At 39.6% G+C, this 12,972-nt stretch overlaps 1 long non-coding RNA gene and 1 gene segment (V, D, J or C); both read left to right on the top strand.

Moving 5' to 3' along the window:
- The first annotated feature begins 275 nt into the window (after positions 1-275).
- Positions 276-1,577, top strand: LOC107076194 (uncharacterized). Its single transcript, XR_001477558.2, has 2 exons — positions 276-414; positions 600-1,577. It is a non-coding gene; the product is annotated as an uncharacterized lncRNA (long non-coding RNA).
- Positions 1,578-11,673: 10,096 nt separating this feature from the next.
- On the top strand, positions 11,674-12,583 carry LOC138223922 (immunoglobulin kappa variable 4-1-like). The segment is given in 2 exon segments: positions 11,674-11,951; positions 12,182-12,583. Coding segments are annotated over 2 exon segments (411 nt in total).
- The last annotated feature ends 389 nt before the right edge of the window (positions 12,584-12,972 follow it).

Below are 12,972 nucleotides of genomic sequence, written 5' to 3'. Positions count from 1 at the left end.
ATAGAACAAGATCCCAAACTTCTTGAAAACAAGATATATTCTAGAAAACATTAGTTACATTTGGGCACAAGATTTGTTACCTACAGTAACTCCCGGGATACTGTGATAAAGATGTACAAACATTGTTTAATTTATCATTCAGAATAATGCAGGACCAGCAGATTCCAGCAGACATGTCTTCAGTGTAGCCTGTGTTTCCAGCACTGACTGGCTACAAGTGCTGCTGAAGCCAGGAAGACAATTTGCATAGAAGAGACACTTTGCATTGGCAGCACATGCTTCAGTGCTCTGGGAGTGCTTATAGACCTGTGAGTTTAACACTTCATGACTGAGAGCTGCCCTTCATGGCAACAGATCACACAGCAGCAATGACTTTCATCACCATCTTCATATGGGCACTTGTCTGCTTTCATGGTGAGTAGAAATTAAATTAATGCAATGAAACATAACCTGGGGAGATTTGCAATGTAAATGCATTTTCTGTTACTTTTTCAACACTGAAACTAATTGCAAGAAATAATTCTATTTTGGGCATTTCAGGCATATCATTATGACATTATATTACCAGTAATACAGTACATTCATTTTTTTCATTCCAGGTTCCAGTGGCCAGATTACTGTGACTCAGACTCCATCAGTGACATCTGTTCTCCCAGCACAGACAGTCACTGTGAGCTGTAAGACCAGCAGTTCTGTGGGTACCTGTTCTTATAGTGGCTCAAATTACCCCTGTCTTGCTTGGTACCATCAGAAGGCTGGAGAAGCTCCCAAACTCCTGATCTATGGGGCTTCAATCCGTCAGTCTGGGATTCCAGGTCATTTCAGTGGCAGTGGATCTGGGGCTGACTTCACTCTGACCATCACAGGAGTCCAGGCTGAAGATGCAGCAGATTATTACTGTCAGAGTTACCACAGTGGCCCTGTGTTCACACAGTGTTACACAGCCGTACAAAAACCTCCCTCAGCTCTACAGGAGCTGCTCTGGCTCATCAACAGGCAACCACAGAGGACTGAGGCAGAGAACAGCTGCAGAGCTCCTACAATCACACTGAATAGGGTTGAGTTTGTACATCATTTATACCTATTGTGTACTATACATACAAAAATAATTTGTATATAAATATATTAATTTTCAAACAATCCCAGCATGCTGCTGGAACACAGGGACACAGTGCTGTAGAAGTTGCTATGTCTGAAGGTTGCGGTTGTTCAGGTGTCTGCAGGAGCATGACATGACAGCGTGTCTGTAGAAAATAAACCTCTCCAGTTCACGTTAGCAATTACTTGTCTTTGTAGACAGAAGTAGACATTTGGTGTGGATGATGGCTGTGTAGGGATTCAAGGAGTCAAAGAGCAGTTCAGTGAAGGTTTGAGATGTTTAATTTGTGATGAAAGCAGATATTTCCAGAGAAAACTGAGAGAACACACATAAGTCACATCCTCCAACAGTGTCCTGAACTCTAGCAGGGGGTTGTATAGTCAAAGTACAGCACTGGTCACCCTATGTTATTGCTGTTAATGGAAGTTTGTGAGTGACCACTACCAATCGTATTGCGATTAAAATATTTCCACTTATGGCCCAGTTGTTTTTCCTGATAATGTTATCCTTACCTTTCAGTTACTCCTGAGGTGTCGAGTACAAGAGTTATTTCTGACAGGCCTCATACAGCAGGTGTGTGTTTAAATGCACTCCAGCCAGGTCAGGAGTACTGACCACAGGCCAGACTCAGATCTCTACTAGCTGGTACACTGAGGCAGCAGCTTTCCTTTCTGTGTGCTGATCTCAGCTTGGAGAACATTCAGACCCTTTTCTATCAGGTCCACAGCTTCGAAATTAAGAGCCAAAATCAATTGGTTCAGCACTTGGCTCACTTTAGGGCTAAAACATGAGATTGACGTGTATACTGGGGGTCCCTCATTAACATCTCTAAGCATTTACAACACTGACTTTTTACGATTGTTCACATAAAACTTCCCTGACTTAAGTCCAAAGGATGCAGTGTAAAAAAAAACTAACAAAATTATTGCAAAATAGCTTTGTCATATACAGTGGTGTGAAAAAGTGTTTGCCCTCTTCCTGATTTCTTATTTTTTTGCGTGTTTGTCACACTGAAATGTTTTGAAAAGGTTTTTATTATTAAGGGAAAGAAAATCCAAACCTACATGGCCCTGTGTGAAAAAGTGATTGCCCCTAAACCTAATAACTGGTTGGGCCACCCTTAGCAGCAACAACTGCAATCAAGCGTTTGCGATAACTGGCAATGACTCTTTTACAGCACTGTGGAGGAATTTTGGTCCACTCATCTTTGCAGAATTGTTGTAATTCAGCCACATTGGAGGGTTTTCAAGCCTTAACCGCTTTTTTAAGGTCATGCCACAACCTCTCAATCGGATTTAGGTCAGGACTTTGACTAGGCCACTCCAAAGTCTTCATTTTGTTTTTCTTAAGCCATTCAGAGGTGGACTTGCTGGTGTGTTTTGGACCATTGTCCTGCTGCAGAACCCAAGTGCGCTTCAGCTTGACGTCACGAACAGATGACCAGACATTCTCCTTCAGGATTTTTTGGTAGACAGCAGAATTCATGGTTCCATTTACCACAGCAAGTCTTCCAGGTCCTGAAGCAGCAAAACAGCCCCTGACCATCACATTACCACCAACATATTTTACTGTTGGTATGATGTTCCTTTTCTGAAATGCTGTGTTACTTTTATGCCAGATGTAATGGGACACACACCTTCCAAAAAGTTCAACTTTTGTCTCGTCAGTCCACAGAGTATTTTCCCAAAAGTCTTGGGGATCATCAAGATGTTTTCTGGCAAAACAGAGATGAGTATTTGTGTTCTTTTTGCTCAGCAGTGGTTTTCAGCTTGGAACTCTGCCATGCAGGCCATTTTTGCCCAGTCTCTTTCATATGGTGGAGTCATGAACACTGACCTTAACTGAGGCAAGTGAAGCCTGCAGTTCTTTGGATGTTGTTGTGGGGTTTTTTGTGACCTCTTGGATGAGTCGTCGCTGCGCTCTTGGGGTCATTTTGGTCGGCCGGCCACTTCTGGGAAGGTTCACCACTGTTCCATGTTTTCGCCATTTGTGGATAATGCCTCTCACTGTGGTTCGCTGGAGTCCCAAAGCTTTAGAAATGGCTTTATAACCTTTTCAGACTGATAAATCTCAATTACTCTGTTTCTCATTTGTTCCTGAATTTCTTAGGATCGCAGCATGATGTCTAGCTTTTGAGGATCTTTTGGTCTACTTCACTTTGTCAGGCAGGTCCTATTTAAGTGATTTCTTGATTGAGAACAGGTGTGGCAGTAATCAGGCCTGGGTGTGGCTGGAGAAATTGAACTCAGCTTTCCAAAGATGTGATAAACCACAGTTGATTTATGTTTTAACTGGGGGGGCAATCATGTTTTCACACAGGGCCATGTAGGTTTGGATTTTTTTTCCCTTAATAATAAAAACCTTCATTTAAAAACTGCATTTTGTGTTAACTTGTGTTATCTTTGTCTAATATTTCAATTTGTTTGATGATCTGAAACATTTCAGTGTGACAAACATGCAAAAAAATAAGAAATCAGGAAGGGGGCAAACACTTTTTTACACCACTATATAACAATCATTACAGATATTTACTTACTATATTATTTAAAAATTGTATTTGTTTGCCATGTTGATGTAATTTTTATGTCTTTTCTATGTATTTTCTATGTATATTTCAAAGTTCAGTGCAACTATGTTGCTAAATAAGTTCAAATATGAGAAGATTTACTTTATTTCCTTTTTTTATCATATATACAGTATTTAATATAATTTTAATTAACATTACACTGTACATAAAAGATTCATTTAAAAGTATTTTGCTGTGTGTTGCTTGAATCTTTGTGTGTACTGTTCATACACATCACATTACATGTTAATGTTATTTAAATAAAAAAAATTTAAGATGAACATTCTGCACTGTAATGTTTAAAAATGTTGTTCATCACTGACACCCTCACTCTTTTTTTCTCATTCATTGTTAATTTTCAAATTCTAAGTGTTTCTTTCAGACCAGGATACATTACATTAAGTGCTCAGCGTAATGTTTACAGACAGAAGACATGTGTTACGTTCCACATCCCTCCTCTAGAGGACGCTTCTACCCATTTCGGTTATGATTAGTTTTTATTATTTCCTGGTGCATCTCATTTGATTTTTGGTTAAAAGTCTAGCGTCTCTGCAGTTCTGGGCTCAGTAATACAATAATAGGCTTGCCTATTTTCTGGGTTGTCTGAAAGCAGGCGTCCTGATCGCCTGGGTCCAGGATTCAGAGCGCTTTGTCCTGTTATGTTTTTTGTTCCTGTTCCTGTGCCGGTTCCGACCCAGTTCCCATTTTTAACTTTTTGTCTTGGGTGGATCTCCCGGCTCTTGGATTACGGACTGTGACACGACTTCCCTTTTTGGACTTCCCTGGACTTGGTTGCTTAAGCATTTTCCCCCTGCACCTGCTCACTATAGTCACCGCCCCCTCTCTTGTCAACCCATCCTAACCCCGCTGTACCTTCCACCATCGTCTTTTACGGATTACACCATCCACATAGGGTCTTTAATAACGCACTCCACGGGAGTCAAAACCGGCTCCCGTGACAACATGAATGGACACTACTATAGACTCATGTCATCATGTCCCTAGGTCCCTATTAGTGTTGAAATACATTGATTCTTATGGAGAAATAGTCACGTGTAATGTATTCTAGATCTCCATTTACCACTATTTCCATATTCCCTATGTGAAATAATTCTACGTTTAAGGTCCATGTTTTATGATTCCCATTAAGGATGTTAAACTGTGACACCCTGTGATGCTCTTAGGAGGTAAAAACCAACAGGGCTTAGAACACTAGCAATCCACATGCACCCCTGCTTTAACCCATCAGAATCCCAGCCCATATAAACATCAGGATTCCTGACGGAACAAGAAATACAGATGTTTCTGGGAAATGGAGTAGAATAATAGTAGCGTCATTTCTAAAACTACATTCTTGGGTAAAAGTTAAAATACTTAAGTACAGATCTCAATAAATGTGCTTAAATAGTGTGGTGAAGTAGTTCTACTTTGTTAATTCCCACCCCTGGTCTTTACAAGGGAGTGGAAATTCTTTTATCACATGTTCTGTCTGGACTTAAATCTCTCAGTGTCTAAGAAGTCAGAACTGGAAAAACATTGTCTCTAAGCTGAATTTAAGCTGGTCCTCTTACAATACTTTTTTGTGCTCTTTTTACACAGACATTAAATTTCCAATAGTACTGAATCTCAGAAATCTTGTGTGTTTCTTCTGTATGCAGTAGGTCCTTTTTAAATTATGTACTGTATTAAACAGGAGAAAATGCTCACATTTTGAGCTCAATCTTGTGTGTTTCTTCTGTATACAGTAGGTCCTTTTTAAATTATGTACTGTATTAAACAGGAGAAAATGCTCACATTTTGAGCTCAATTCATTCACCACTACAGAAGTATCTTCTTCCACATTTTCACAAAATACCCCATCAGATCCACTCTTCTTCACCCACGGTGCTGTAACAGTATGGAAAAACCTTCCCAGCTGTGTTGGTGAAGCCGATACTCTGACTTCTTTCAAGAAACAGAAGCATGAGAGTTTCAGATCACTGAGATAGTAGCAAACAAACAACCTGGATGTGCCCATGGCCTCCTCCTGTTTCCCTTTTGTTCTTAAATCTTCAAAGGCAGTGAACCACCCTGTTTGCAAATATAGGTATAGTATCAGAAAGACAGAAGCTGCAGGAGTAGCACAAGACAGATTTAGTGAATTTCACCGAAGTTCTTTGTGGACACATTGATTTCCAGGAAAATAAATTCCAGCCTGTTGATACTGATCTCAAAAACCCAGAGTTAGAAACTAGTGATTTTAAAATTATTAAATAAGAGAAAAGGACACAAAGTGAAAGTCAAAGACAACTTTATAGCCAAACCTTTGGGGTGTTTATAGTGTAGGATTTTTTTTGTGGTGAATAATAGAATAACAGAGATACAAAAAATACATAAAAAGAAAAGAAACACAAATAACAAATAACATATATGTATCATATCCTTATAATATTATCCTACTATAAAATACTATGCTATATTCCAGTAATAATAGAGATCCAACAACTAGTCAACTCTTCATATATTCCCCCTGGCATCAGTTTGATCTCTTTTGTGTGAGGATAACATAAAAAGTTATCTTTTGTTTGTTGTTAATTGGAATAAGTTGCTTCAGTTTTTGTTACTTGAAACAATATAATAACCCAGTGTAGCTGTCAGAAGCAGCTGAAAGGAATGGAATGGTTTCCTCACCTGTAATATCTGAGCCCTTATTAGAATGAGAATTAGATCTGATTTGGTGATTTTATGGAGGGGATCCTTACCTGAAGCTTGAGAGCAAAACATGTGAAGAGTTTCTTATAGGTGAATGTTTCTAGTGACACATCAATTGAAAGACCCTCTGTGTGTGAACAAGGGTTGTAAAAGCTCTGAATAAAGGCAAAAGATCCTGGTGGAGTAAATGAGCTTTCAGGAACAGAAGCTGAAGCATCATCATATCGTAAGGATGAAGTTGACTTTCACTGTTCAGGATGACTTGGGTGAACTGGAGTGACCATTCTTAATAATGCCAAGACCTTGAGTCTGAACAGAATACTGAGGGAATCAACTAAAAGTCTGTATTATATCTTGCTGACTATGTATATCTTTACTTATATTTTACTAACTCCGTCTCAGGATGTCTGGTTTCAAAAGATAACAGAGCCACATGGTGTCTTTATGCATAGCTGGCATAGTTCTCATGGCAAGGACAGAGTGACCTCTCTAGAACAAATGATCTATCAAGCAGAAGGGGCTGCTTGTCACACAAGCCAGCTGTAAAGAAAATATATGTACTGGTCAGCTTTCTAGATTGACCATATATAGCCAAAATGCAAGCAGAGAGTAATGTGGGAGTGTATCTTGTATCGTTTGTTTCACTGTATTAAAGAGCACTGTAAGCATTGTCTTTTGAGACTTGCATGCAAGAGCATGACTCCCATATGCATATGAAATAAAGACGACTTTCAACACACAAACTCTCGGCTGATGCCCTTTGTTTGGCATCCCAATATTGTATGTTGATACGTTAGACACAGACAGATAGCTTTTTCATTTGGTCATCTTCTTGATAAATCTGTACTTAAAAGAATCAAGATGGAGAATGTTTCTATCACAGATAAGGTTTTTTACATTTTTATTTTTTTTTTTTTTTTTTACATTTCAACCTGGGGGCTTTCAAATAGTTGCTATGACATCAGAGATCTGCATTTAAAACTGAGAACAGGAGACAGTTATTTATCCAAAGAGGAAGTAATCTTCCCGGCTGTGTTGGTGAAGCCAATACTCCATTCAGCCACGAGAGCTTCTCAGATCACTGAGATAATAGCAACCAAACAAGCTCAACGTGCCGAATGGCCTCCTCCTCTAGACTACGGACTACCCCCTAGCAATTCAGAGGTGCCTCATCCTAAACTCCGGAAAGGCTGTTGTCATATCTCCCTGAGCCACCAGTGGACATACACACAGCACAGGATTCAATACAGGACATTGCTTTTGTTCTTAAATCTTCACAGGTGGTGAACCATACTGTTAGAAAATATATCAGATCAGAAAAACAGAAGCTGCAGGAGAAGCAAAAGACAAATTTAGTGGTTTTTGCCAAAGTCCTTTGTGGACACGTTGATTTCCAGGAAAATAAATTCCAGCCCTTTGACACTGATCTCAAAATTCAACTGCCAAGTTAAGACAATTGTGATTTTAAGATGATTAAACAAGAGCAAAGGACACAAAGTAAAAGTCTAAAATCAGTTTTATACTGTAGCCAAAATAACTCTTTATTGATTAGGCTTGTTAAGAATTCTTTGTGGTACAAAAGACAGAGATACAAAGAAGAAATAACATTCATGTATCAATAAAAAATACAATGCAATGCTGCAATTCACATCGCAGTGAAAATAGTTGTCCAAAAATTTAACAATACATAGTTTTATATCAATGTTAAGTTAAAAGCAATTATAGCAGCTCTGTAGCTGCTCTCAACCTCAGTCATCTGTGGTTTCTTTTAATTAACCATACCACCTCCTGTACAGTAGAAAGAGGTTTTTGTACAGGTACTGTATCAATGTAGAGATGGAAGCTAAAGCTTACTTAAGACAGTAGTAATCTCCTTCATTTACTGTCTACAGTATGTAATTTGTGTCTATGTGTGCTCCACAATGAGCTGTCATCCTGTCCAATCTGTATCCTGCCTTGCACCTGTTGCTTGCTGAGATAGGCTCTGGCTTCCTGAGACACTGAATTGGATGAAATAGTTAGAAAATGGATGGAATAATAGCAGTTAAGGAGTGCAATGTTGAGATGAGCACCTCTTTGTGGCCACTGTTGTGTCTTGGAACCAAGCAGCAGCACTGTAGGTTCTGTGTTTCTCAAAAGGTTGGGTTTGTTCGAATCTCTTCATTATTAAGAGAACCACAATGTCACCTGTGCCGGACTCAGCTGGTTCAGGAAGCCGATAGGAGGCCTATGCCCTCAAGCCGCGGACTTAGGGGGGCTTGGTGGTAGGCAGGCCTAGGGGCGTCTGTCTTCCAATGCAGAGCCCGGAACAGAGTGAGTATCTGGCTTCTGTAGGGAAGGGCTAGAACAGGGAGCAGGTGCACAAAATCAACTAAAATGTGACGAGCCGGACCGCCCTTAAAGGGGAGGGATTACAATCGTGACACATGTTCCCTAGCTTATTGCTTTTCTTCCTGTGTCCCTGTGTTGCTGTCGTCTCCTCCTGTGTTCCCTGAGCTATGCCTTGTTTGGATTCCCCCCCTGCCCTGTCTTGACCTGCTCCCAGATCTCCTGTGTCTGTGGCTTTCTTGATGTGTCCTTGGTTCTCACCCAACTTGTTCTCATAACTACGTTCTTCGCATTTTCCCAGGTGTCCACAGGATCAATGTCTGGGAGTTTGTGTCCTTCCCTGGTCACCCTGGCACTGCCTGCATGTGTAGATGACCAGTGGCTTTTGATAACAAGGCCTCACAGACTGCTGTCTATTACTTGCTGAGTTTTCTGTTTCTAGTTCACAAAATGGTAAAGTTGCCCCATGTTAATCTCATTATGAGTTGGTGTCTTTCCCTTGATCATAATTTACTGTTCATTGATTTGAACCCAGATTGAAAGTCCGCAGCCTTGTAACTGAGCAGCCCAGCGTCCAACTACTGTACCAGCCCACTGCCTCTACCTGACACAAAGGGTTCATCTAAACAAAGAGAACAATGGAGAGGAGCCTGGTTAGCAAGAAGGTGTCATTTTGATTACTTCATTTTCACTTCAAACGTTCAGACCTTTCACAGGAAATAATTATTTGGTGGCAGTGTGAGTATTAAGTTGAAAGAACTTTGTGAAATAGTTCCCAGTTCCCAGAGTCAGAATTACTGCATAAAGCAATTTTAGGAAGATTATGAAAACAAGTTATCCAAACCAGGTCAACTTAAAGTACAGCACCTGCTGTAGATGTCCAAAAAGAACTGTTGTTAGCTTTTGCCTGGTTACTGTAGTGAAGGCTGAGATGAGAGACCTGGTGTAGATACAGTATAGTACTGTATGTAGGCCTCTAGATTAAACTGAAATACTACAGCAGAACACTGGATATGTGGAGACACTCCAGGGTTTGAGTGATTGACCTGGTGTAGGTATCTGGGCTTGTGTAGTAAGACTAATGTATTGTAGTAGTAGTGTTCACTGTTTTCCCAGGAAGAATTTGTCAGAGAGACACACTGGGGCTGAGTGACTGACACTAGGACTGGATATTGCTGTTTGTTCCAGAGAGGAGATGAGTAGAACCGGAGGAGGAATCGAATGCCTCTTTGGGATTAATGAGAAGATTAGAGTTATCATGAGCAACCATTAAGGATATGGAATAGCACAGATATAATACTGTCTTCCTGTAAGTCAAAGGCATTAAAGTTCTGTTCACTGCAAAGTTGTGTGCTGGAATCTATAAAGAGCTTCAAACTACAACTTGACATAATTTAGATTATTGCAGAAAATAAAACAAAAGACCAAGCACCATATTCATAATGTTCTTATTCATTTAGTGTGGGCAGTTGTTTAAAATGTGTTCATTCTGTCACAGTACCTGAGAGTATTTGCCTCTTATTATACCAACCACTCGGGTATATTGCTAGAAATCACTTACAAGTTGGGGGTTATGAATAAATATTTCACATACTGACTGAACCTCTCAGTCAGGTCCTGATTTTCACCATTTTTGTAACACCCCATTAGTAACAGTATCATTATGTTTCAGGTAAAACTCCTTCAGGAAAAAACACACCATCCTTCTGCTTTAACTGTATGTCTGTGTTCCTGCTTTGGAAATGTAGCTGATGGAAAGGCATGAAACAATATACTGTATATCACAAGATACAAATAGACATTTATGTCACGATTGTAGTCCCTCGCCCTTAAGGGCGCTCCAGCTCTTTCACTTCCGTGTTGATTTTGTGCACCTGCTCCCTGTTCCTGCCTCCCTACTTAAGCCAGACACTCACTCTGTTCCAGGCTCTGCATTGGTTCCCGTACCAAGCGAGTCCAGGATCTGGAGCACCTGGTCCCGTCCCCCCCTTGTTCCCCCGACCCTCCACCGGATCCTACTCCGGTTTTTAATCCTGTTTGTCTTCGCCCGGCTTTGGACTTTTGCCTCGTCTTGGATTTCCCATTGGACTCTGTTTTGAATTGTTTGCCCCGGACTCAGCCCCCTGAACACCTGCGCACTATGGACACACCCCCTGTTTCCATTCCCGACTCCTGCGTGCTTTTTTTCCCTGTGTTTTCCTCACTCATCCCTGGATTGTGTCATCTGCATAGGGTCTGGAAAGAACGCTTTCGTTACAATTTAGAAATTAAAAAAAGCTGTTCAAATATTTTATCTGATGGCAAATAATGGCTATAATGTTTTTTTGTATTATATTTTTATAATTTATTTTTGGTAATTCAATTGCAAAGCCTTTGAAATGTAAATTCTGAAATACTTAATTTAAATACTAAGTCACAACAATGTGCCCACTGGAGTCTGGAGGTAAAATGATGACAAATTATTATAATATAATAATTAAAAATGCTTGTGATAAACATTTTTGAGTTTACACTCTGTGCCTACATTTCCATTGGCATTCTTTAAATTTCCCTTTTGTGAAAAATTAGTTTAATATTAAAGTAAAACAGTAAAACTAATGTTAAATTTGCCAAAGTCTATTTGAGAAATCTTTTCTTTAATCCTCACCTTGAGCAAAGAGCCCCAGTGTCCCCAGCAGCAGAATCAGTGGCATCATTGCCCTGTGTGTGTCAGTGACTCTGAAAGGGCAGAATAGTGACACATCCACACACTGTGTCTTATCTAAACAGTATCAGTAAGCAAAATATTTCAGCTACTGTCATACGCTGTTAGAATAGAACAAGATCCCAAAGTAAATTTAATCAGAAACAATGGACTACTGTACGTCTTCAGGAAAACATGTGGTAAAATTGGGCTCCTGAAAAAAGGTTTGTTAGCTGTAGTGACTTCTGGAATATTCCTGTGATAAAGAAATGTAAAAAACTTGTTCTGTTTATCATACAGAATGATGCTGGACCAGATTCCAGAAGACATGTCTTCGTGTCAGATTTTAGCACACAAACTGTGTTTACAGCTCCCTCTTGGGCAAAAGTCCTGCTCTATCAAGGGAGACAATTTGCATAGAAGAAGCACTTTGCATTAGCAGCCCATGCTTCAGTGCTCTGGGAGTGTTTATAGCCCTGTGAGTTTAACACTTCATGACTGAGAGCTGCCTTTCATGGCAACAGAACCCACAGCAACAATGACTTTCATCACCATCTTCATCTGGACACTTGTCTGCTTTCATGGTGAGTAGAAATTAAATTATTGCAATGGAACATAATGCAGAGAGATTTGCAATGTAAAGGTGTTTTATATCACATTATATATATATAATATATAGTATTTATTATATTATTTAATACTGAAACTATTTCCAAGGTGATCTTTTCCAAGTATTACATATATTTTAACATTCTAAAATAATTACCATACAGTAATAATACAGTACATTAATTTGTTTTGTTTTTTGTTTCAGGTTCCAGTGGCCAGATTACTGTGACTCAGACTCCATCAGAGATATTTGTTCTCCAAGCACAGACAGTCACTTTGAGATGTAAGACCAGCAGTTCTGTGGGTAATAACTGTTATTATAGTCGTTCATATCACCCTTGTCTTGCTTGGTACCATCAGAAACCTGGAGAAGCTCCTAAACTCCTGATCCATGGAGCAACAATCCGTCAGTCTGGGATCCCAGAGCATTTCAGTGGCAGTGGATCTGGGACTGACTTCACTCTGACCATCACAGGAGTCCAGGCTGAAGATGCTGCAGATTATTACTGTCAGAGTTACCACAGTGGTAATGTGTTCACACAGTGATACACGTCTCTACAAAATCCTCTCTCAGCTCTACAGGAGCTGTTCTGGCTCATCAACAGGAACTGAGAACAGCTGCAGATCTGCTACACTACTGAAAAGAGCTGGGTTTGAACAACATTAATACATATTGTGTAGTAAACACACAAATAATGTGCAGATACAGACATATTTAACAAGTAATAGGTTTATTCCATGCTGAAAAAAAGAAGAAAGAGAACACAACGTTTCGGCCGTGGAGCCTTCTTCAGGTGTCAATGTCAGACAATGTCAGACATATTTAAGTCATAAAAGCTATTAAACTAAAAAAAAAGTAATGAGAATTGACATTTTAGCTAGTAAAAGCCATCAGATAAAATATTTCAATACATTTCAGAATTTCTAAATGTCTAATAATTATTATCTATGATATTTATTGTTAGTCAATCCAATCAACTCCATTTCTGAAGGCAG

The sequence above is a fragment of the Lepisosteus oculatus genome, chromosome 18, assembly GCF_040954835.1.
Source record: "Lepisosteus oculatus isolate fLepOcu1 chromosome 18, fLepOcu1.hap2, whole genome shotgun sequence".
Lineage (NCBI taxonomy): Eukaryota > Metazoa > Chordata > Actinopteri > Semionotiformes > Lepisosteidae > Lepisosteus > Lepisosteus oculatus.
The sequence above is the reverse complement of the archived record's forward strand: the minus strand, read 5'-3'. Positions and strand labels throughout refer to the sequence as shown.